Source organism: Meles meles, chromosome 1, assembly GCF_922984935.1.
Source record: "Meles meles chromosome 1, mMelMel3.1 paternal haplotype, whole genome shotgun sequence".
NCBI classification, from domain to species: domain Eukaryota; kingdom Metazoa; phylum Chordata; class Mammalia; order Carnivora; family Mustelidae; genus Meles; species Meles meles.
The window spans coordinates 173979349-174004133 of NC_060066.1; the positions used below are offsets into that span (position 1 = coordinate 173979349).

At 57.4% G+C, this 24785-nt stretch overlaps 1 protein-coding gene across 9 annotated transcripts in view; it reads left to right on the forward strand.

The window, feature by feature from the left end:
* LRP8 (LDL receptor related protein 8) overlaps positions 1 to 24785 on the forward strand; it is a 78282-nt gene that overhangs the window by 26725 nt on the left and 26772 nt on the right. For 2 of the 9 annotated variants that reach the window (XM_046014147.1, XM_046014182.1), the window contains exons 3-7: positions 9360 to 9482; positions 16754 to 16882; positions 19945 to 20328; positions 21253 to 21375; positions 22194 to 22316. In XM_046014147.1, coding sequence (XP_045870103.1) covers positions 9360 to 9482; positions 16754 to 16882; positions 19945 to 20328; positions 21253 to 21375; positions 22194 to 22316 — 882 coding nt within the window. Of the gene's footprint in view, positions 1 to 9359; positions 9483 to 16753; positions 16883 to 19944; positions 20329 to 21252; positions 21376 to 22193; positions 22317 to 24252; positions 24331 to 24785 lie in introns of all 9 variants that reach the window. The other 7 variants (XM_046014174.1, XM_046014189.1, XM_046014212.1 and 4 more) reach the window with 6 other exon arrangements.

A 24785-nucleotide genomic window follows, 5' to 3' on the forward strand; every position in this document is an offset into this window, starting at 1 on the left:
CCCCTCCCCCTGCTTGCGCTCTCTCTGTTGCTCTCTCAAATAAACACAACTTTATAAAAAAGAAAATAGTAGGTGCTAGAGCTGGTCCTGAGGGGTGGGGAGAGTTGGCCCGGTGGAGACAGAAGAAGCACGTCCTGCCTGGTGGAGCTGGTGGGGAAGCCCCCGGTCTGCCCTTGACTTCTGAGTGCACATGGAAGCCCATGGGATCCAGGGACGGCCCGAGCAGGGAGCGTTGGAGCTTGAGGTCTCTGTGAGGATTCTGCTGAGACAGTGGGTCATCTTCTAGGGGACATGGGAGCCCGGCAGGGGGAGGCCACCAGTGGAGCCCTGGCTGTCGGCTCTGGTTCACGACTCCCCACCTGAGCCTCGCAGTGGGTGGGGAGCCCCTGGGGACAGAGCTGCGAGTCCCTCCGTCTAGTGACCTTGCTCGGGACCTTGTGGCAGGTAATCCCATGCCTCTGAAGGAAAGGCATGCAGGGATCCTTTTATCCAACCCAGCCATGCTGTGGAGGAAGGGAAGAAGGCACTGAGGATACAGGACTTCCACCAGGACTCCCAGGGTGGAGATGAGGAGATATGCTGCCTGGTGGTCACCGGGATGGCCCAGCAGGGCGCCTATCAGGAAGGGCTTCCCCTAGCAGCCTAATAGGTGAAAGAGTTGGCATTTGCCCCTTAGCCAGGGCCACTCCCTGGTAGGTAGAGGGTGCTACATCAATGTGACTGCAGGGGGGGGTTGCCCTGACTGCCCCCTCCCAGACAGACCAGCGTCCGAACTCCGTCATGCACTGCCTGACTACCAGCAAGCCCAGGCTGTTTTCCTGGGCAGCGGCAGCCCCTTCTGTGTTCTTGGACCCCCTCTGGCTTGGCTTTCTTGACCCTGGCTGCAGAGTTCTGCCCAAGGAGTCCTGGGTTTCCGACTTGAAATTGGTGTGGGTGAAGGTAGTGGAGCTCAGAGCGGTCTGTTGGGTGTCACTCCAGCAGAGCCTGGCTGGAGGTGGATCGGGAGTCTTTTCTTCAGGAGCAGAGGAAGACCCAGAAGAATTGCCCCTTCTTCCATCCTGGGGCTGGTGGTAGGAGAACAGGGCCTGAAAGGTGGGAGTCCTTGGTGGGCTCCAAGGGTCGCCCCGAGGGAGGGGGACCCAATGGACCCCCAGCTCAGGAGGCCTAGCTGGGGCTAGACCTGAAAGCACCGCTGCGAGGAGGTGGAGCCCCCACTCTCGGCTCTGCACCTGCGTGGAGGGGCAGTGCGCGGCTGGGAGCCAGGCTGGACTTGCCCGGAAGTCAGAGAGAGTTTCCCAGCATGCCCCCTGCCCTCTGGAGGCTTCTACTCTGAGGGTGCCATGAGTTTCCTTCTAGCTCTTTCCTTGGCCCTAAAATCTCAGTGCCAAGTGGGTGGCCCAAATCCAGGGCGGGAGCAGCCTGAGCTTATCACCTAAGCAGCCCCTTCTTGTGATGTTTGGTCCTTCTGCAGGCACCAGCCTGGGACCCCTGTGGATCCCATTCACCTCTCCCCCACACCCATCTTCCCCCACCCCCTACAGCTGTCACCGGCTCAATACCTCCTGTGTCCACAAATCACTGTGACAGTTAGACCCCTTTGTCGTCTGTCCCTCGGAGACGCTCATCTTCCCCGTGGCGACAGGGAGTCCCACATACCCCAGCAAGGGCTTGGACCTCCCTTGGTGACAGTGGGCTGGAGGCCGGCAGTGTCTGAAAGCAGCTATGGTGTGCTGGGGCCAGAGGAGGGACCGGGCTGTGGACGGCTGCAGGTGACCCTGCTGGAGGGACAGCAACACCTCTGTCATAGAGCCACAGACCCAGAGTTTCAGCTGGAGGGTGTCATTAAAGATTGGTTCCCATGAGGAAACTGAGGCACAGGGTGGGAGGAGGTTACAGGGCCCATCAGAGGAGCGGGGCCGTAGGTTCGCTCTGAGCACCTAGTTGGCATCAGACCTGATGTGAGCGTGACACTGGGATGAAGGGAACGATGGGAAAACACTGGTGTGCAGCCAGGTGAACGCCCAGGCTGAGGACATTGAGGAATGAGCCCTGGGCCAGGGGAGATAGAGCTAGGTTCAAGTCTGCCCAGGAAGTCTTGCTCAAGCCCCTCCCCCTGTCTGGGGCTCCCTCTTCATCCTCCCCAAGTGGATGGCATGTCCCTCCAAGAACCCCCAGCAGAGGGTAAGGGGCAGCTCATGAGCGACTCAGAGCACCATCTGTGTCCTCTGCCACAGCCGACTGTGGGATACTGCGCTGACCCTGACACCCCTCACCGACCCCCCCGCTGCCCCGCCTCCAGCCGGGGAATCTGGCCCAGCCCAAGTGCCACCTCCTCCAGGAAGACCTCTCTGTGGTGGCTTCCCACCAGTCTCCCCTCCAGACCTCATTGCCACACCTTGTGTTTGTTTTTGTTTTTGCTTGGTTTTATGATCTGGACAGGTTAAAAAATGTGTAGCTCCTTAGTGGAGTGGGTTGAAAGAGGAGAAGAGAACCTGGAAAATTTTGAGGGAAACTGCCCAGTTTAAAAAAGCAAAGATGCCGTCGCCAGAGAGTGGTCCTCCAGGGCTCACTGCTTCATTCTTCAGTCTTCTCCCTCAGACCCTTCTGGAGTCCGCCCCTCCACCCCCAGCCTCCACCTGGGGCACCTGCTGCTGCTTCATTTCCTCTTTCTCCCCAGGTGGGATGAGAGGGTGGGGGAGAAAGCACACTCAGATGTCACCTGCTGATGGATGGTGGTGGCCTGAGGCCCCAGGAGCCTCCTGGGCCTCACAAAGCCAGTAGCCAAGCCCCCCCCACCACGCTTTGTGGGTGTGGGGACCCTGTGGGAACCATTCCCCTTTCCTGCATCGCCAAGAGCTTTGAGTCTGCTTGTCAGCATGTGGGGACACTTGGCTTAAGAGACACAGCGCTTTGCAGGGATGGAATCGGAGGCCATCCCCAGGCTTATGGGCATGTGTGACTCATGCGGTGACTGTCCTAGAGTCCTGTCCCTGGGGCTGAGGGTGAGCAGATCAGTGTGCTTAGAACCTTGGCTTCTTAGAGAGTTAGAATCTTAAATCCTCCGAAGCTGTTCTGTATGTTTGATCGGACCCATGGGGTGTTTATTTTTATTTTTTTAAGACTTTATTCTTAAGTAATTTCTACATACAACATAGGCCTTGAACTTATAACCCCGAGATAAAGACCGACTAACTCACCAGGTGCCTAGACTCACCGGAATCTTTACACAGAGGATTCTGAGGAGTCTCACAAATCTGGGGAGGGGTCGGGGCTTGAACCCAGTGCTGCTGGGCCCCAAAGCTGCTGGGGATGGGCTTTGAGCCCAGGGTCCCCCTCCCCTACCCCAGGGCCTGTTGCAGAACTGTTCAGGGGATGATGGGGAAAGGCCAGAGGGCTCTGCCCTCACTGTTTCTGATAAGCAGTGCAGCTTCATGTTTGCCTGTTTTATACGTTGGGGTTTTACTTGGAAAAAGGGTTTCTCTGCTTAAAAATAAAGAATAAAGTGTTCCAGGCCCTGCACTGTCAGCAGCTCCCATGCCAGGGCCCGCCAGAGCCTGAGAGGGTGGCTCTGGCCAGCGGGTGACAAGGCAGGCAGACGGGGGGCCTCCCAGGAGGGGGCTTCGGGTTGCTCTGGGCCACGGTCTCCTCCCCCTCTCACTCCTGCTGTGTTGTTGCTGCAGCTCAAGAACACACCGGGTCTGTCGTCCCATCGGCTGGGGTGACAGTTTAATAGTAGCTTCCTGGACTGTCATTTAAATCTGCCTGCCAGGTTAGTAGGCCAGGGGCGGGCCAGCACGCCCCCTGCCCCCACCCCGGATCTTCGTTCTGCTGGCAGCCGTTGGTTGTCTTGGCAATGCCAGGGCCTGGCGAGTTCCGCAGTGGGGTAACTGGGCGGGGGGGTTGCGGGGGGAGAGGAGGCCTTTCATCTCCCCGACCCTGGTACAAGTGGCCCAGCTGCCTTAGGGCTGGGCTGCAGGGCCAGAGCCAAGCCAGCCAGTGCTGGTCCAGGCTTGGGAGAAGAATTGGGAACACACTAGTCCTTCCGTGCCCTGGGAGGGGAAGGGACCTACCCAGGAGCCTCAGCAACTGCGTTGAGCCAGAATCTACCTTGCCTGTGGGTCTCTGCTCTGCTCTCAAAGATGGTCGGGCCCTCAAGGTTGGGGCTCCTGACCTGTCTGCTGAAACCTAAGGGCCTGCATTCCCGATATCTCGCCTGTCTCCCCGTCCCATGTGGCCTGATACCAGTCTCCCCTGCTCTTCTCTGCACTAGTCCCTGCTCTGAGGACTGGGGTCTCCCTTTAGCTTCACCCTGGGCCAAGTGCCCTGTGAATACCTCCCATTTTTCATGGCTTGGTAGAGCTGGCCCGGAGACGGAAGACCGGGTAGCAGTTTCGGCTGTGGGACCATAGACCTGTCTTTCCCCTCTCTGGGCCTCATCTTCTTACCTGTAGGATGAGGGACTTGCACGGCAGTGTATTTCCTCAGGTGTGGTTCATTGGCCTACTTGTTTCTTGGGAAATTAATAGACATGGCATCTAAAAAGGAAGTTTCTTGGCCATAAACAGGTTAGGGAAGTGCAGGAAGAAACAGAGTGAATCTGATATCCGCAGGCCTCCTCGGACCTTTCGTAAGCCAGCAGGCATCATGAATCTACAAAGGAGGAAAATAGCAAGTCTTCTCTGAGACCTCTGGGTGGACGGCTACCCCTGCTCTCTGTCCCACCACTTGCCTCTCTCTTCTCTGCTAGGGGTCAGTTATCTGTCTCACAGTCTCACCAAATCCTAAAGGAAGCCCAGGCAGCTTAAAGACATGGGTTTTGTTGGCTGCTAAGCAGTAGCCCCTGTACTTAGCAGAAGCTGGCTGAGCTCAGGGAAAGGGGGCCTCCGAGGGGCAGCCTGGTGCCAGGCGAGGTCAGGTGGCCACCTGCCTAGAGGAGCTCCCAGGTCCCTTGCCCCTTGTCTCCTCACCAGCCCCAAATTGCCATCCTGCCTCCACATCCCAGGCCCTGTTATCCCACTTCCTGGAATGCCTTTGTCACTTTGCCCTCGTCACTCCCACGGTCTGGCTGACTCCTTTTCCCGAACACGGTCCCCTCCTTCAGGAAGCCTTCTGATTCCTGGGCTGGGTCAGGTGACCCTCCCCTGGCTTCCTGGCCGCACAGTGGGACTGAGCCTCAGAATATCAGAGTGCAGGGGCAGCCCTCCTGCAGACATGTGCTGTTCTCTCTGGCCCCTGGTCCTCTGGCTGACAGAGTGGGAGAGCTGCCCAGGGACCGTCAAGCCCCTGGGCTGTGACGTGACAGAGATCTGGTTGCCAAGAGGACTGCACACCAGGCAGCTCCACCTGGCAGCCCGACTGATCTTTGTTTCGAACCCTTCCATCTGCATCAGGGCTGCTGGCTGAGCGTGGGTGGGATGGGGAAACAGCAGTGTGAAGGATGCATATTGTCTCAGGAAGGGGGCCTCTTGGGGTGGAGAAGCTGGGAGGTGCTGAGCAATCATAATAATTTCCCAAGATCATAGTCTCTGAGTGTTGAGCGGGACTTAAGATTCAATGGGCACCACACCTCCATCTCCTGATGAGGAGCTAGGCCCTATGTGAGGGGTGGGCCCAAGGTCACACGCACAGCGGCTAGGGCTGCTGACTTCCCATGCCACACACATGCACCTTTATGCTTTCCAGTTTATAAAGCCCTGACACCATCCTTAGCCCATGTGCTGCCCACAACCTTGTGTGCTTGGCAAAGCAGCGATATGACTTCCGAAGGTAGGTAAAGAAAGTGAGGCTCAGATAAGTTGTGTAACTTGCAAAAGGTCACACAGCCCATATATAGCAGAGCAGAGTTTGACTGCCCACGAGTGTCGGAGGCTTTCCTCTGCCTGTGTTCTTGTTATAAGTGGCAACGCCTACCTCCTTTGTCCCAGACTTCCCATTCTCCCCAACTCTGCCCTGGGGGTGGGCTCCTCCTCACCACCCTCTGGAATCCCAAATCCTCCTTGATGGCCCATCTGTTGCCGTGGTAGCAGATTATGATGTCGCAGACCCTGGATGACTATGCCCAGCTCTTGGGCTGTGGGGGCCAGGGGCTCACAGAGGTGGGCATTGTCCAAGGGGCAGACGGGCATGGAAGGAAATAAATCCCTGGAAATGGGGGCCACGGCCTCAAACCCAGCTAGGGAATTGCCCTGGGAGTTAGAGCCAAGGCCAGGAATGGGGTCTGGCATGGCTGGCTCTGATGGGTTGAAAGACTGCTTGGCTCTCTGCCTTGGTGGGCTCATTGCACTGACCAGCCCAACACGGGGGTGGCCACTGGGATCCCTTGTGAGAGCCCTTTTGCCTTTTGTCCTTATACCGGCACTGCACGAGAAAGCCAGCATCACCACTTGCCCAGAGAGGGAAGGAACTTGCCGGAAGTCACCCAGAGAGGAGGTGGCTGTGCCAGGATTCAGCCTCACCTCCTCCAGATCTTTCCATGGGGTTACACTCTCAGACATGGCCCATTAAGGTGATTGAGTCTGGTGCCCAACCTGAAAGTGAGCGTGCTGCCTCGGTTTCCCCAGAGTGGTCCATTAGCAGACACAAGTGACAGGCCCGTGTTTATTCTGGCACACTGTCTGGGCACATTCCAGGGGAATACTTGATGTGGTCCTTCTGAACAATGTGGCTGATCTGCCCCCATTGCCTGCTCCTGTGGCCCCGGGGACCTGCAAGGTGTTTCGCTGGTCACACATTGCATTTACTTTTCTGGGGGTCCTCTTAGCCTGATAATACGGAAGTGGCTGAGGGCCTCCGTGGAAAGAACCCAAACTTGAGCGGCTGCCACATGGAATTAAAATCCTACTTCTGCCGCCTACCACCCCCAGATTCCTCTTCCGTAATGAGATGGGTTTCACAGCACTGCCAGGATGGATGTGAGGAGTCCCCAGAATATTGCGTGAAAGGCCAGAGCCGGGGTGGAACATGTCCAAACCCGGTCATGACCGTGAATAGATGTCTCCTCCAGAACACTGCCACGGGACACCCATCTCTGAGGCTTCCACTTCCTGAGCCTGGGTGGCCTCGAGGCTGCCCTTCAAGACCGCAATGGTGCTTTTGGCTGCCCCGGCCTCCTTGCCTGGTGCATGCAGAGCTTGACACGCTGCGGAAGGCCAAGCTCACTCCCAGGCTCCCAGAATGCCAGGGAGGAAGGGCTCTTTCAATAGTGTCTGGCTGGCCAAGACTAGTGACAGAGCCCCGATCACCTTCTTCATCAAGCTGGCCTGGCTCTTTGGGGTTCTGCCTGTTCTTCACTTGCCCCGAGTCCCTGGGGGGCAGATTGGGCTGATGTCTTCTGTGTGCTCCGTGCAGAGCCCGGGACAGATGCAGGCTCATTGAATTTTTCTCTTCTTCCGTGTCTGAGGCCGCTGAGTGTTTTATTTGGGGAGCCGTGGCGGGGTGGCGGAGGATCTGACTGTGAAGTCAAATCGTCCACCCGCTCCCACCCATGTGTGACCTTGGACATGTATTTAACACTCCTGGGCTGGAATTTCCTTGTTTGTCAAGTTGGGACATACGTGGTCCTTTGTCGTGGGGTTTTCTGGGAAAATGCCTAGCGTGGAGAATGTGCTTGGAGGAAGTTAGAACAGGGTAAAGAAGGTAAAGAAGACATTAGGATATACACTTCTTCTTTTCTGTGGACACGGAGCTTCTCGTGGAAGGAATGCTCTGGTCCTTGTGTCGGAAGATGCCCCAGGTGTTGTGGTTTGTAACTATGCTTACTTTCAGAGGATTATAGGTGGTGATTTACCAAAAGGTGCTGTTGGTAGCTATTACCCACACCAGCTGCTCGTGCCGAGCTCAGGGAGGGCTGCTGGGGGGCCTGGGTTGGGAGGCAGGAGAAGTGGTTCTGATCCTCACCTTGCTGTGTTTCCCTGGGCTAACTCCTTTCCCTCTCTGGGCCTCAGAACCCCCACCACCACTACCAAATGTGTAGCTAGATGGATTCCTCTCATTTCTTCTAGCCCTGCATAGACAGAGGTATTCTTCTAAAGAAAATGTAAAGAGAACTCATCTTAGAATGCAGATGTCCTGCAAGGATTCCACTGAAAGACAAAAATAGATTGGATTCAGGAGACCCAGTGTCCGTCCCCACATCCCAACCAGGCTGTTCAAGCCAGAGGGAGCAGTCACATGGCCCCAGAGGCAGCCAGAGGGCCCCGTGGGAGGAGTTGCATAAGCCAAGGCTTCCCTGGGAGAAGCTGAGCCCAGCCCTAGAGGTGTGGGAGCAGAGGCTGGCCAGCCACGCCCCCTTTCTGTCCCGTGTCCCCACAGAGACAGGCCCCTGAGTTGGGCCTGTGCTGAATCTGACCGCCTTCCTACCCCAGAGAAGCCTCAGGCCAGTGGTGGGACTGGGAGAAAAGCAAACCATGTCGCCTCTGCCGTATTACCCCCAGTTTTGTTACCAGCGGTGAGATCTCAGTCTGCTACATATGTCCCCTGTGAGGGCACAGAACACATGTGCTAAGGTGTTTGCTTCTGACTAAGGCTCAAACCGTCCAAACAGCAGTAGGTGTTGCTGACTGTGTCTTCCTCTTCTGTGCCAGGACCTCCTTCCATGTTCTTCATACATTGTAACTTGTTACTCCCCCTCAGAGCCCTTGTTTTCTTCTTCCCATTATATAGATAAGAAAACAGAGGCTTGGTGGTTAAGTAGCACCCGCAAGGTCACGCAGACCGAGAGAGGCAGAGCTGGGATTCAGAGCCCCCCTAGGAGCCTCCCTTCCAGGCTGTAAGTGCCTCGAGAGCACTTTCTCTCCAGAGACTGATTGGGTGTCTCACCCAGCAGACGCTCTTTTCATTACTCCAAACGGAACGTACTACCTCATTAATCATGTCTCAGAGTAATCGTTTGCTTTTAGGATTCGTTAGCAACAGCTCCCTGGTGCTTCCAGAAGGGCCTGATGTGGGGGAGCAGGACAGGCCAGTAAAGGGGCTGAGAACTGGCCAAAGGGGCTAAACTAACTGCCGTAGGTGATCAGGGAAGGCTTCCCGGGAGCGGTGGCCGTGAAACTGGACTTTGGGGGAAGAGGAGTAAGACAGGAGAACAGGCAGTCCCTTGGAGCATGGATCCTGGTACCCTTGTTGGACCTGAGCTTCTGAACTTGAAGGCAGGGTCAGGAGTCACCTGTCTCCCAACAGCGCTCGGCAGAGGAAGGAATAAGCACATCTCTCCCCTCTGTGGCCCCGTGGGGTAGTGGGTGGTCCCACGGTCCTGCTTTCGGACAGTGCACATCCTGGTCACCCCAGTGCCACCTGACCGTAGCCTAGAAAAGCCCCCTGGGTCCGCCAGGCCCCCTCATGCTCTTCTCCTTGCCCCACAGCCAAGAAGACTTGTGCAGACAGCGACTTCACCTGTGGCAATGGCCACTGCATCCCAGAGCGGTGGAAGTGTGACGGCGAGGAGGAGTGTCCCGACGGCTCTGATGAGTCCGAGACCACATGCAGTGAGTCTGAAGCTAGGGCCTGGCCGGGACGGGGCGGGGGTGGAGGGGTTCAGCTTCTTCATCAGATCCTTCTTGGGAGGTTGGGAAGCCGGCGGGGTGCAGTCTGTCAGACACAGCTCCAGACCCACCTTGTGCCACACTGTCAGGAGCTCCCAGGGAGCGGCCAGGCATATCCAGTCCTGGTTTCTGCTGACTTCCTCACAGACCTCTTGCAGCTCGGGCCCTGCTCCTGGAGCACCAGGAGGTAGAAACAGCCCTTCTGCCCAGAAGCAGCCAGAGCGTATCCTCTGGGTCTCCCTGCAGCCTCCCCAACTATTTTTCTGGAGGACTCTGATCATAATTCTAGCAGTACTGCTAACAGTGGGTGCCTACTAAGTGTTTACTCTGGGCCAGACAGAGTGCTAGGCTCTTTGCAGGCACTAATTCATCTTCCCACGGCAGCCTCATGAGGCAGGTCCTGTCACTTTCTGAATTTTGCAAAGGAGGACACTGAGGCTCAGAGAGACTGAGTGACTTGCCCAAGACCACCCAGCCAGGACTCTGAGGCCCCAGCTCTTTCCCCTGCCCTGAGCCAGCTGAGCCCAGGAGCCCCGGCATCCATGGCAGGCTGGATGGCAGCTGAGGCAGCCAGGGGTGAGGCCCAGGGCCTGAGCCAGAGTCCCAGGCCCGCCTCCTACACTCTGGGCTTTGTCTCTCCTTGATTTCTTTTCCAGGCCCTAATCCTCAAAGCAAACTTACACCCAGCAGGTCATTCCGTGACATTTGTTAAATTAAAAAGGAGATGAGAAAGGGGTGGGGAAGGCCCCCCGCAGGTCCCGAGGCAGAGCCTGAGCTGAGTGAGACTGAGAAGGCTGCTGAGGACCCACAAGTCACAATCACCATCCTCCTCGTTAGGGGTCACATTCACCCCAGAGGCAGAGGCGGGGACAATGGAGGCCCATAGCCCATCTAGGGCTGTGGCTGGTGATAACTGGGTTTCTTTGTCTCCTAGCAACAGAGCCACCAGTCTCCCCGTGAAAGAGAGAAAGGGGGAGAGAAAGGGAGAACAGGAGCAGCTCCGGCCCCAGACAGGAGGCCCCCTTGTCTCCTTGCACAGCTGCCTCTGCCTCCCCTGGCCAGGCCACAGGCCCTGTCCTTTTCTTAGACCCAGGCAGCCAACCTGTCCCCGGGGCGGTCCAGAGCTTTGTCCTGAGCTGCAGAAGCACAAAGCCCAGCCACACCCACTGGGATTCTCATCCTCAGGGCCAGCTTGGATCCCTGTTTAGCGAGAAGGAAACTGAGGCCAGGATGGGTTTGGCCACTTGCCCAAGGCTGCCCAGCTAAGGAGGGGCAGAGCTGTGGACAGCCAGGAGTGGGTGTTTGGGGAGGGGGCTGTAGCCATAGGGAGTCGAGCAGGGAGACCTGCAGTCAGCCCGCTGGGCTGTCCCAGCCCCACTCCAGCCCTCCCCCTGGACACTGGGGGCAGCCGGGGAACAAGGGGAGCCTCAGCACAGTTATTACTAGGGTGTGTCCTACTGCCTGAGAGCTGGGCTCCCCCTTCTCCCTGTGTCTCTGTCTCTTTGTGTTGATGTCCCTTTTCATCTTCCTGCCTCCAGCTCCAGGGCCCTGCCCACCCTGCTCTCTTGGACGGCCACCCCCTGCCTGTGCCCCTGCCCAGCCTCCCTCGTACCATCCCTCTTCTCCATGCCATGCCCCATATTTCCCTCTGTCTTTCTCCCTCTCGTTTTTCCTAGCAGTTGCTGCCTTCCCATCCCCTGGCGGTGCAGGGCCCTCCAGCCTCACCCCTCCTGCCTCCCAGGACTGCTTTGTACCCACTGTAAGGCACTGTTATTTGACAGTTGAATAACTGGAGAAGTCAAGGGCCTTGCTTACAAGACACACACGTTGTTTGTGGCTGATTGGCCTTCTGTGATAAAAGGCAGGCTCATCAGGTTCTCTCTGAGGCTTGACGGAATGCCCGTGGGAACAGGAGTCAAGATGGCACCCTGGTAGTCAGAAAACCCAGCCCTCCCCTGGGCTCTCCCAGTGAGTTTGCTGTGAGATCCTGCACACTTTCCTATCTGTCTCTGGACTAACATCTCAGAGTTCCTGGACACTTAGGACCTTCTTTCTTCCAGCTAGGGCATAAGGCCAAAGATCCCACTTTTTGTGCAAAGTTACACTGGTCAGAGGTGGGCAAGGCCTGTGGGGGGCGGGGGACTGCCTGGAGGAGAAGGGTCAGAATGGGACCTCAAGGGTCTGGCAAAATTTGGGGCAGCAGGACCTGGCAACAGGCCGGCTCACTGCTTCCCCACCAAATGGGAAGCTGGTAGCCAACCCACTGCCCATTTAACTAGTGTTGCCATAGCAACCCCCATAGTCTACCAGGTTCACCTGTATAACCTACCAGGTTCCTAGGTCCTCTCCTAGCTCGAAGATTACAGGAAGTAGTAAAGTGTAGTGGGTTTGGTGTGTGATCTGTTTGGGTCCAGGTCCCATGAGATCTCAGGCAGTTTGCCCAGCCTCCCTGAGCCTCTGTTTGCTCGTCTGTAAAATGGAGTGATGTCACCTGCCCTGTGGGGGTCACGGGGATGAAATGGAAAAAAATGTGGCAAATCGTCAGGGCACAAGTAACTGGCAGTGTTACTCTCATTGCTGTATTTTGATTCCAGGTCCTCTCTTCCACATGAAGCAATTTAAAATTTTAGAATAAGGGAGGGGGTCTGCATGGAGAGGGCAAGGGATCTGGGAGGATGTTCCCATTTTTGTGCTCCCCTACTGTGTCGTCTGCCCCTAGCTAGCTGGGGTTTCTCCAGGCTCTCTTTCCTTCTGGTTCTGGGATTCGTGTCTGTCAGATACAGCCAGAAGTCACAGTAGGAAAGCCTGGGACATTAGCCTAATGAAAGTGGCATTTCAGGTCTAATTATAGCTCCCTTGATTGGGGACGGCTTCTGACCCACCTTCAGGTATCCGATGGGAGGGGTACGGCATAGGGGAGGGGAGGTTGGTTCAAGGTCAGTGAGTGGCAACTTTGGGTACTGTTTATTGGCAATGGGAATTTATTCATCATCTCTGAGTCTTTCCACTGGAAAGGGGACCTTACTGATGAACCAAGTGGAGGCCCAGAGGTTTTCTGAGGCCCAGAGGCAAGTTAGAGGCTTACCAGCTAGGAGTACTTTGCCCGAGCCCATAGGAAGGAGCTGTGTGTGACTGCACACCACCCCAATGATGGGGTGGCCCCATGCCATGCTTTGGGAGCCCCACCGCCTGGGTCCCTGGTCCTCCCAGAGCTGGCCGTCCCCATCTGGAGGTCGTCTGTCCTTCAGCCTCGCGTGTCCCGTCCCTGCAGACGAGCCCGCTCCCTAAGCAGCCAGCAGACACTTCAGTTCTTTTACTCGACAGACATTTCTCTTTTTATTAATTTGTGAACTCATAAATTAGAGAACGCTGGTGGACTGGATTTCTGGGGCAGGATTCTCTGGGAACTGGTAATGTCTCCAGCCACTCCGGCGTGCCGTTCTAGGCCCTTGCCGACCGACCCTGGAGGATTCCCGGAATCTGAGAGACCGTGGGGTTCTTCACGCCTGCCTCTCAGAACCTCGGGGACACTTGACAGCAGGCCAGGGCATTCCTTGGGGCGTCTGTCTCGGAGAAAGGCTCCATTGTGGGGTGGGGGGCCCTGTGGACTGTGGTCACGTGCCCCCCGGGGCCAAGGCCAGGCCCCTTCCAGCCCCTTGCGTTTGCATTTCATGAGATGAAACGGGCAACTGGTTTCTGAGTTTGTTCCAGGCCCTGCGTGTTGAGCTTTCCATGTCTCCTCATTGAAACCTCCTAGAGGAGGTTCTGGAGGTTCTGTAGCCCCATTCTCAGGAGGAGCCTTGGTGCAGAGAGATTAAGTGACTGGCTGAGGAGCCTGCATGCTAGTAGATGGGCGCAGGCCCGGGTGTGCCCAACTCTAGAACTCACTGATACTCTTTCAACTTCATTGCGCTGCCTGGGGGGGCTTCGGCTTCAGTTGTCCTGAACGTGGACATTAGGTGGCCGTGTTACAGACCCTACCTGAGTAGAGGGCCAGTGAGCCGCCTTCCTCTGGTGACCCCTCTCCAGCCCAGAGGTCCTGGGAGCACCAGCAGGGCCTGCTTTTCTCATGGGCAGTGATTACATGTGGTAAGTTAAGCAGTGTGTTTAGATAATAGAGATCTAGACTGGAAGTCCAGCTTGGCCTCTGTCCACAGGACTTTCAGCAAATACCTTACCCTCTCTGGGCTTGGCTTGCCTCATCTGTAAAATGGAGGTAGTCATGGCTCTTCCCTCCCTCATCAGGAGACACAGCATATCAGCACTTACCCAGACCAGCTTTCCAGAGGTAGGCAGTGAGGAGGCCGGACCCCACAGCCTGCAGAGTGAGGTTCCCATCCTAGCTTCAGGGAAAAGCTGTATGACAACAGAGACGGTCAGGTTCTAGGAGAGAGAGGAGGTTGGAACACCCGGCATCCAGTAGCCTAGGCGGTCCCTTCCCCTCTTTGGGTCTCTGTCTCCTATCACTTTAGTGGGGACTCCTGGATGTGACCTCTGTGTCCTGGCCTTCCAGGACGGTGCCTTGGCTCTGTGAGGGTAGGAGGGGCTGGTGTCAGGCATTGCTGAATCCCCTAGAGCCTGTAATTAGAGCTGTCTATTTAAGGACACAGCAAATGTCTTATTAATTATAAAGAAAGGAAGCAGACGGATTGTTTAATCATTGTCCTTGCTGAAAGGTTATGCAATTAACTATATAAATATTCATTAAAAGTTCAAGCGGCTGCCTGCTGCACTGGGGTCCGCGGAAGCAGGCCCCAAGAGGTGGGGAGGATGGTCAAGGGCCATTTCAGTCACCTGGGCATTTGGGTGTAGAGTTGGGGGCTGGTTCAGGCTACTCCTCTACCCACAGGAGCATGCCGGGTTTGATGGAAAGAGCACCTCTGTCAGAGGAACCTGGACTCTGCCTCTCACCTGCTGTGCATCTTTGGACCAGTTCCTTGGTCTCTCTGAGCCTGTTTCCTCCTCTGTCAAATGGAGTGCTTACCTGAAGGGCACCCCTGGAGTTGGCACACATAGCCTGAAGGGTCTGCTCGCCTGGGAGGTGGTGGGCCGCATGGGAAATGGAGTCGCTTGACACAGCGTGGGTGCTCAGCAAACATGGCTTCCTTCCAACTCCGCTGCGAAGTTCTGTTTCCCGCGGCCTGGCTCAGGGGGAGATGGTCACCTTGTCCCTCTATCTCATTGCTCTCTCGGGAGCTTGCGGCATGCAGGAAGCCTCTGTTGCGTATATGGGAATGAATTTAAAGGAGATGAAATATTCTGTATCTTTTAGACTTGCAGAATGTTAACCCAGTGATTCTCAGAGGGGGTGTATGGGAATCTCCCAGGGGCAGAGGGGAGTTACTGAAATGCAGATTCCTGGGCTCTGCCCTCAAAGTCTGGATTCTGTCTGCTCTTAGCCAGGCCCAGGAACCTGCACTTCCGGCAGCCCCCATGGCCCACCCTGCAGTCAGGAGTCTGGGCAGCACTGGCCGGCTTCAGCTCCCTCCTGAAGGAGGGTCCTGCGGTGTGCAGGTGATGGAGGGGCTCTGGAAGGGCCCCACCTCCCAGCTGCCAGACCTCCTTTACCACCCTGCACTCTGGCCCCAAGGCAGCCTTTGTAAAAGATCTTTGCGTGTCTGCACTCTCTAGGGCCCTACGCACCAGTTATTTGTGAAGGGGAATTTCTAGAAAATGAAGCCCATGGATCCTGTATTCTCAGCGGGTTGCCTCATATTTCACAAAATGTATTCCTAGGGAGAAGTCTGGGGTTCTAGGTATGCCTCTCCCTTCGCATAGTAGTGTCTGAGGGCCCTGCCTCCAGTACCTGCCCCCTCCCCCAACTTAGCCTTTTCTCCATCTCTTGTGCCCTGTCATCCCAGCTGTGAAAGTCAGAAAAGGGGAAACTGGTCTGAATTGAGGGGGAGACATGAGTGACCCCACCACCACCAGCAGGTGCAACAGACTATGCCAGGTACAGCTGACTTAGAACCCTCACTCAGTCTTAGCAGCTGTGTCACTGGACCCCAGTGCTTACCTCAAGGGCTTGTACACGGCCGCACTTGGCAGAAACTCACTGAGTGGACAAACAAGTCCTCATCTGTTCATTTGGGGAATTATAGTGGCTAACCCTTAGTGAGCCCTGGGCTGGGTGTTCTAAGTGCCTTACAGACATTCACTCGGGACTCCTAACAATCCCACATGCTAGGGAATAGTATCGTTGCCACTCTGTTGGCACCGAGGTGAGGGCTGTTGACTAAGGTCCCATAGCCAGTGAGTGACCCGATTGATGCCAGGAAGCCAGGTTCCAGAGCCTCTACCCTCTCGACCTCCAAGATGGAGGCCTCGACATTATCCTCATTCTGCCAGGGGCTGTTGTGCAGATTAAGTGAGCCTCTTGCTCCCGGCCTGGCTCCTCCGGGCGACGACCGAGTTCACACCCTGGCAGGTAGCAGGGAGCCAGCTGCAGAGGTCTACACCACGCCTTCCACAGCTGGGTCTGTCATGTGGGTCATCCTGGGACGCTCAGGATGAGAGCCATCCCCAGCCCTGATCAGGGTTCTCATTCTTTCTTCCAAATTGAGAATCAGCCCTGGGGCTCCAAGCCCCTGATTGAGTCAGCCTCTGATTGCTGCTGGAGTAATTATAGCTGTGTGGTCCCGCTGGGCCCTGCCACCCGTACAGCACTGCTCTCGACAGCCGGCACTGTTGCTGGGGGAGAGGGAGGGGGCGGGGCATACCGAGGCTGCTCTTGGGGCCTTGGCGAGGCCTCCAAATCCACAGGTTCAGATCACCGAGGCACTGATGTGGAAGCTGAACCGAGGCCCAACTGGGGCATGTTCCACCCTGAGGCACACGGCGGGAAAATGGCAGAGAAGCACGCTGGGCATGGCAGTTTCGTGTTGCTGGAGCTCAAAGGAGATGTTTGGAGGGTGGGAGGTGGGGCCGGTAAGGCGGGCAGGAGTGGCTGGATGGAGGAGGGACTTGCCTGCCAGGAGCCAGGGGCCCGTACAAGGGCGTTAGACAGGGAATGTTGGGATCAGATGCAGGATTCCAAGGACCTTAGGGCTAGATAGTAGCTGCTTCTCAGATGAAGAAACTGGGACCCGGGGCACGGAGGCCTGACGGATTCCCAGGGCCTCAGGCCAGGCGGCTCGAGGCAGGCAGGAGGACTGGTTGGCTCAATGCCCCATGTCCCCCTTGGCTAAGCCATGTGCGTGTGTCTGTCTCCACAGCCAAGCAGGTGTGTCCTGCAGAGAAGCTGAGCTGTGGACCCGCCAGCCACAAGTGCGTGCCCGCCTCGTGGCGCTGCGACGGGGAGAAGGACTGCGAAAGCGGAGTGGACGAGGCTGGCTGTGCCACCTGTGAGTCGGGTTAGGTCCCAGGGCCTGCAGGGTGGCTGGGCAGCCTCAGGGAGCAGCAGCCGCTTTGGGGAGGGGCCTTCTGTCGGAGCTCGGTGGGTGGACAGCAGAGGGTAACGATCAGGACACTAGTAATGGCCAGGCGCTCTAGAAAGACATTTCCTGCTTTCATCCTCACAACCACCGCACAAGCAGCCATTGTCATCCCCCATTTTATGGGTGAGGAAACTGAGGCTCAGACAAGCGAGGAAAAGCACCCAAGGCTGAGTGGTGGAACCGAGATTCAAATCTGGCTATGGACAGCCAAGCCCAGGAGTATTTTTACCATATCTGACATCTGCTCATCCATTCCATCCGTCTCCACCGACCTCTGAGCCAGGGCAGGGGGCAAGGGCTCAGGCATGGGGGGGGTGGGGTTACTGGCGGGCCTGGGGCGGGGGAGGGGCAGACTCCTGAAGTGTGAAGGACGTCTGATGCTGAAATCTCAGACTCCAGCACGAATGTCACAGGCCGGGAAGACATCCCCAGCAGCCTCAGCAGGAACAGATGGAAGTGGTCACTGGGGCAGTTCCACATCACTGAGCTTCAAACACAGGATTATGTCCTTCCCAGGGAGCAGGCCAGCGGGTCCTGGGCCAGTGGGGCTATGCTTGTTTCAATTGGATGGACACCTACTGTGTGCCAGGCCTGGAGCCAGGCTCTGGAAGGGATGATGAGGTGAATCCTACATGCCTTTTCCTCCGGGAGCCCGTGATTAATAGGGGAGACAGACTGGCTGCCGATAACTAGGCTGCAAGGCTGGGCTGAGATGTGGGTGGTTTGGGGTATGATAGGGGCTTTTGCCAGGAACTCAACCACTGCTGCCTCGCACCCCGCCTCCCTCTCCCAGCCTCTATATTTACATCCTACCCATCCTCCCTGGCCCAGGGGAAATGCCATCTCTCTGGAGGCTTCTGAGTCACACAGCACTCTAGATTCCAAGTCTGGAGTTCTGACGTGTCTGAAGCAGGAAGCATCTGGGTATGGGGGAGATCCTGGCTTCGGCCAGCCGTTCTAAAGCCCTAGCGATGGCACTGGCTTGTCTCCTCAGCTGTGATAATTTTGCGGGGCGTCGCTGGCCAATGAGAATCCTCTTCCCTCCTTACCCACCCCCCCAATAGTCAGATGTTTCCTCATCTCTAAGGGCCATCAGCCGCTATTGCACGGGCAGGAGTATCTCTAACTAGGCCATGTGGTGGCAGGCATGGTCCTCGTTAATTATGGGTGACGGGAGGGTGGTTCGAAGGTCTTACCGGACGCCTCTGCTACAGATCCCAACCACCCGGGCAGAGGAGAAAGAATTCTTCCTTCTCTCCCTGACCCAGAGCTGCTTCCATTTGTGAGAGCTGGGAGTGGACTCTCTGGATGCAGGTCTGAGAATAGGGCTCTTGAAGCCGTTGTTAACTTTCAGACCTCAGGGAGAGCTCAGTATAAGGAAGTGACTTAGTGAGTCCTTCCCTCCAGACACGTGCAAGCCGAGTCTGGCAGGAAAGAGAGGAGCTAATCTGGGCATCTGCGTAATCTTGGGGGCAGACACCACAAAGCAGTGTGTGCTTTCCCACCAGTGCCCCAACATCCCAAAAGCCCAGAAGGGGGAAAAATGCAGCTGTCAGAAACTTGATAGAGCTGTCAGCAACACATGACGAGCTGCCTACATTGCGAAGCTGAAGACATCATTCTATTTTATGTCCAATAACAATGAAAAATGACATTTTTCTATCAGCAAATAAAAACAGACTCTTGGCGCCCCCACGTGGAAAGATCCGGTGCTGCCGCCACAGGGGCCCTACCCAAGGCTGCAGCCCCCTTCCCAACCACACCCCCCACCCCCCAGCCATGGCCTCTGTGTGAGGAACGAAGCAGGGAGATGAGGTCACTGCTCTGAAAATGGCCTATCCTCCAGGAAAGGAGGAGCAAACCAGAAAGCTGAGAGGGGTCAGAGTAGGAGGGAAGAGCCCCAAACTGGGGTTCTGGTTATGTGTGACCCTGGACAAGTTGCTCCTCTCTGGGCCTCAGTTTTCCCATTTATAAACTAGCAGTTGGGCTGGTGGTCTCCAAAGCCCTCCCAGCTTCTGAGCTGAGCAGCTCACTAGAGAGAGGAAGCCCAGGGCCCCAGGCAGGGCCAGCGACCTCTGTCCTTACCTACTGCCCATCCCTCCTTACTCCTCACATCCCCCCGTCTGGTATCCATCCACTGCACACCTGCCCTCCACAGGGAGCTCTGTGCCAGGCCCTCCAGACCAAGCTGGGTCAGTCTCGGAGCCGGTCCCCGTGCAGTAGTTGTGAGGGAGACAGAACGATGTGAACCCAGATGTTTGAGCGTGCTGTGAAGAGCACGCAGAACAGAGGTAGAGGGAGGCTTGCCAAGTAGAAGAGCATAAGTGTGTTATGAAAAGAGGTGGGCTTTGGGCCCCTGAAGGATGAGAACTGCTCAATGTGAAATACGGAGACAGTGCTGCACAGGAGGAGAGCACCCAGCAGAGGGAAGAGCTTGGGCGGAGGCCTAGAGGTGAAGAGGGGCCAGTGGTCTAGAATGGCAGACACCAGGGCACCAGGCGCTGGGGTGGAGCAGTGGCTCTGTACCAGTGGCTTGGATGCCAGGCCAGGGGACTGAGCCTGGCTGGTGCGGGCACATGGGGGTTGGGAGGGGGCTGAGCCGTGCCATCAGGAAACAGCCCCAGACCTTGCTCCTTGGGATGGGTCGGGGTTACGTTTGGTATCATTTTTTGGGAACATCACAAGGCCCTTGGAGACTGGCAGCACCCCGCAGGCAGGAGCACTCCCAGCCCCACCGCAACGCTGGCGGCGGGGGGACGGGAATTCTCGCTCCCAGTGAGGCTGCGAGGTTCAGGGAGGGCAGGCAAGGTGCCCTGGGTCCCCCTGCATGGCCCCGGATCGGAAGCCCCCTGTGCCGTCGGGCCCCCGCGCACAGGACGCCCGTGGCGGGTGGGCGAGGGTCAGCCCCCCCCCCCCCTCCGCGGCGGCAGCAGCAGCTGCAGGGCCGACCAGCTCTCTGTCCCGCGCAGTGTGCGCCCCGCACGAGTTCCAGTGCAGCAACCGCACCTGCCTGGCCGCCGTGTTCGTGTGCGACGGCGACGACGACTGCGGCGACGGCAGCGACGAGCGCGGCTGCGCCGACCCGGCCTGCGGGCCCCGCGAGTTCCGCTGCAAGGGCGGCGGCGGCGCCTGCATCCCCGAGCGCTGGGTCTGCGACCGCCAGTTCGACTGCGAGGACCGCTCGGACGAGGCGGCCGAGCTGTGCGGCCGCTTGGGCCCCGGGGCCACCGCCGCGCCCGCCGCCTGCGCGGCGGCCGCCCAGTTCGCCTGCCGCAGCGGCGAGTGCGTGCACCTGGGCTGGCGCTGCGATGGCGACCGCGACTGCAAGGACAAGTCGGATGAGGCCGACTGCCGTAAGCTTCCACCCCGACCCCCGTACCGAGTGGCCCCGCTGCCCTCCGCGGGCCGGCCTGAGGCGCCGGCTGCCAGGACATACCTGTTCTGCCCTCCGGGTTACCTGGGTTACGGTGGGGCCCGGTTTGGAGGCCCTCAGGCTCCTAAGTTGCCCAGCTCAGGTCTGACCCCAGAGGCCCAGGGTCTTCCCTGGTCCTGCTTTCCCTGTCCTGCCTCCCACCCCCTGCCCTTCCCCATTTCAGGCATTCACCCCCTGGCTCCAGTGCCCCAGAGCTTGGTACTCTCAGGAGTTGCCCCTGTGCCCCACACCACCCCCAGCCACCTGCCAGGCCTGCTTGTCCTTCAAGGCCTCAACCCTCCCATGGGGACTGCGTTCCCCCAGCCCTACCCGGAGCCACCCTCTCCTACAGCACAGACTACGCTGTGATGTCATCCGTTCATTCCTCGGTCTCCCTCCTGCCCCTTGAGCTCCTAGAGGATGGGGAGCCTCCCAGTACTCTCTGGGTTCCCCACATCCCACCTAGTCCCCGGCATGCAGAGGGTGCTCAGGAAGGGTTTGGGGAAGGAATGAAATCATTAAGAAATGAGCACCAATGCTGAAAAGAAGGCGGTGGGTGTGCTGTGGGTGGGTGACCCTGGGGAGAGTCAGTGGATGGGAAAACAGGAGACCTGAGTTTCAGTCCTGGCTCTGCCAGCCAGAGTGCTGTGTGATCCTGGGTGAGGCCTTCCCCCTCTCTGAGCTTCAGTCTCCCCATCTGTATACTGCAAGTGCCTTGGCCAGGTGTCCTCTGAGGACTCCCAAGTTCAGCCCCTAGTTCTGTTCTTGCTGAGTATGGATATGGGCTGGGGCTGGGGGCTGTGGGAGGAGGGCGGTTCCAATACCACATTGGCCCTGACGCTCTCTTTTTGCCTTCTCCTGGCAGCCCTGGGGACCTGCCGTGGGGACGAGTTCCAGTGTGGGGATGGGACTTGTGTCCCTACGATCAAGCGCTGCAACAAGGAACAGGACTGTCCAGACGGGAGTGATGAAGCCAGCTGCCTGCAGGGTGCGTGGGCTTGGAGGCAAAGGGGTGACACCCTCCCTGAAGAAGAGCCCTGAGCTCTCCCAACTCCAGAGAGAGCAGAATTCAGAGAGGTCTCCCCTTGGTCCCTGAGACGTGTCTACCCCCAGAGCATCACTTGCCACTAAAATTACCCAGATTTACTCCCTGCAGGTCCTGCTGGCCCCAGAACAGGATTTTAAAGGACTTTGCAAAAGCTCAAAGAGGCCTGGGGGGAGGCATGAGAAGGCACTGCAGGAAGTCCACCCCCACCAATTGTCCACGCCCAAGCGTCCTCGTGGCTTTCTTCAGCGTAAGCAGAGCCTCCGTCCCCAGGGACTTCCCTTCATTCTCAGATGACTCTCTGGTCATCACTCCCCACCTGTAGGAACCAGGACCCTGACCGCAGGTCATCTGGGAAAATGGATAAAGTGTTGGACAGTGAGGTGGCCTCCCTTATGCAGGGCCTCTAGGACACAGGTTCCCTTCAGATGGTCAGTCCAGTCCCCAGGGTCTCTCTAGGGTTTCTACTTTTCCTCTCAGGGCCCAGAACTGCCAGATCAGGCACTGCGCCCCCTCCCCCGCCCCTAACCAGCCTTGCCCAGCTAGATGATGCATGGGCATCCTGACTTTATTCCTGGGGTTCTGCCCTTCTGAGAGCAGAGCTCCCACCAGCCCTGTGTCCCACTGTCTACCCTGGGTCCTCTAGAGACCCGTGGGGACTGGGGCTGGAGCTCGGCTCACCTCCCATGGACCTAGACCAGCCTAGCCCTCCCTGCCCAAGGTCTCACAGGCCCTGTCCACTCTCTTGTCCGGCCCGACAGAATCAACATGTGAGGGTCCCCGCAGATTTCAGTGTAAGAGTGGCGAGTGCGTGGACGGCGGGAAAGTGTGTGACGCTCAGAGAGACTGCCGGGACTGGTCGGATGAACCTCTGAAAGAGTGTGGTACAGTACCTGTCTCCTTCTGCCTGCTGGACTCACCCCCACCACGCCCCCTCCTGGCATCCAGGCCAAGGCCCACACCTGCCCCTCTGCACATGTTCTGCTCCGACCCTCTCTCTCTGGACTCGTGCGCTGTCCTCTGGCCTCAGGCAGGACTCTGCCTTGGGGCCTCATTCTGCATCTCTACAAATTCAAGCTGCCTTTCCTTTCCAACCCAGATGCTCAGTTATACTTTCTCTCACAAATTCGGCCTCTCCTCCTCTCTCCTTCCCCATTGAGACCTTTGCTAACCTAGCCAGGGTCCTGGCCTCTGAGGCCTTCTAGTCCCTGCAGGAATCCTTAAGAGAGGGAGAGGTAGGGGACAGCAGACAGTAGACAACTGAGGTACATTCTGAAGCCACCTGGCTCGGGCCAGGCCTGAGTGAGGGTAAGACAGACCCAGCAGCAGAAGGTGACAGGAAGGGGACACCATCCTGAGACCCAAGGAGCTTGGGCTTTCTGAGAGATAAGACTTACAGGCTGGGCATGAGTAGGGGGCAGGATGAGGCAGCTGTCCTAGAGCTAGAGCTGTGAGGGAGGGTTCCAGGCTGAAAAGAACAGGAGAGTCTAGTCTGTAAGTGAGGTGAGCAGCCCACAGAATATGCTAGAAACCCACTGTGGGCTCCAGGAAGGTTCATGTCTGAGCTCAGAGCTTTGGGCCGAGAATTCCTGGGAGGATGGAGCCTATATCCAACCCTACCTTTCTGGCAGACCTGGCTGCCAGTCTGAAGATTCCGGGGAGTTTCATTCTCTAGAACTCTCCAGGAACAGCATGTTTCCACCCCTGTTGGAGATTTAAAAATTGGTTTTGGAAGGCAGAGTGGTCGGTTGCCAGTCACTCAGCCTGCACCTAAGCTGGCGGGAAACATGCTCATCCTGGGCCCTCCTGCTCCCTCAGACACCCTGCCGGGAAAAGTCCCAGAGGAAGGAACGTGAGCAAAAGATAATAGGAAGTGGGAACAACGGAGCCCAGCCTCCACCACCACCAACCCCTCACCCCCCACAGATCTGCAGTTAGCCAGGGGCTGCTAACCTACTAAATCTCTTCTTTCTGGTCTTTTGCACGACACATCTAAGAGAAGTATGTACGCATGTATTTGTGTCTCTGTGTGCTGGAGAGCCCAGTGTCTGTGTCCACGGCTCCTCCTTGGAGTAAGGCAAGGGGACTGCATCTTGTGTGTCTGTGCGTCCCTGCATCCGTGGGAATTTGTCTGTGGGGTCTATGCGCCCGCCAGTGTGTGGGAGCATGCACGCAGGGACACGCATGTGCTGGGGACAGTGACTCTGCCCCTCCCTTCCACGGCAGCTTCTGGACCACCCCCACCTTCCCTGCAGGCACCCAGAAGAATCGCCTCCAGGCTAGATAGCACTGGGCAGGCCCAGGGAAGCCCCTCCAGGCGCTGCTTTGGCACTGGCCTTCCAATGCACGGTCAACGAGGACCCATACTCATTCTCTCACCCCGACGGGACTCTGTGCTTTCCTCTATCAGAGAAACCTGAGCCACTTCGAGCTCTCCCTCTTCCCTTTTCAGAGCCATCCTACACGTGCTAGTCTGTCAAGGGTTTGGTAAATACAGCTGTGGAGTTGCTGCCACCTACAGAGGAGGGGGGCAGCGAACAGAGGGAGGGGGCAGCGAGTGGGTGCGTGAATGAGGCAGTGAGCGAGCGGTGAGCAGACGGATGGACGTCACTGAGGGAATAATACAGTGTGGGAGAGGTCAGGGGAGGCATGGAGTGACCGAAGGTTCTCGGAGGTGGTGCCCCACAGAGCGCCCCTCAAAGTTGCCGTGGCTCAGCCCACCCCAGGAGACTGAGCCTTTTCCCAGGGCTGGACCCGGCTGAGTACCCCCAACCCCCCAGACCCTCCAGTCATGGGGTTGCTGTGATCTTGTTCTTTCAGTGCTACCAACATCCCGGGGAAACAGGCGGCGGCCCAGGGGTAAAGGGGAGTCATCCGTACGCATGGCTTGGGCTGGAGGTGGGCATCCGCCGCTGTGCATGGCCTGGGGTGGGCCACTCAGACCAGCTGCGTGCATGGCCACAACTGGCTTGGCTCAGCTGTGCTTGGCTTGGCTGCAGTGGCGGTGCATGAACCTGGGGGGGTAGAAGGGTGGCAGGGCACCTTCTCTTGGCCTGCAGAATTAACCTGTGATCCCAAAGTTCAGAAGATGCTATGAGGACATGGTGAGCTTTGGTGCTGGCCTCCCTAACCTCCCCTAGGACTCTGCCAGAGGGGGCGAGGAAGTGGAGGGTGGGGAGACTCAATGAGCTTCTGGCTTCCTTCAGCCCCTACAGCAATGGGACCAGACCTGTGATTGAGTATAGGAAGAGGGATAGGGACTGAGAGGGGAGAAGGTGGAAATAATCCATCATATTTCGTGGTAGGAGAGAACTGCCAGAGTGGCAGCTCTGTGTAGAAAGAACCTGGGGTCT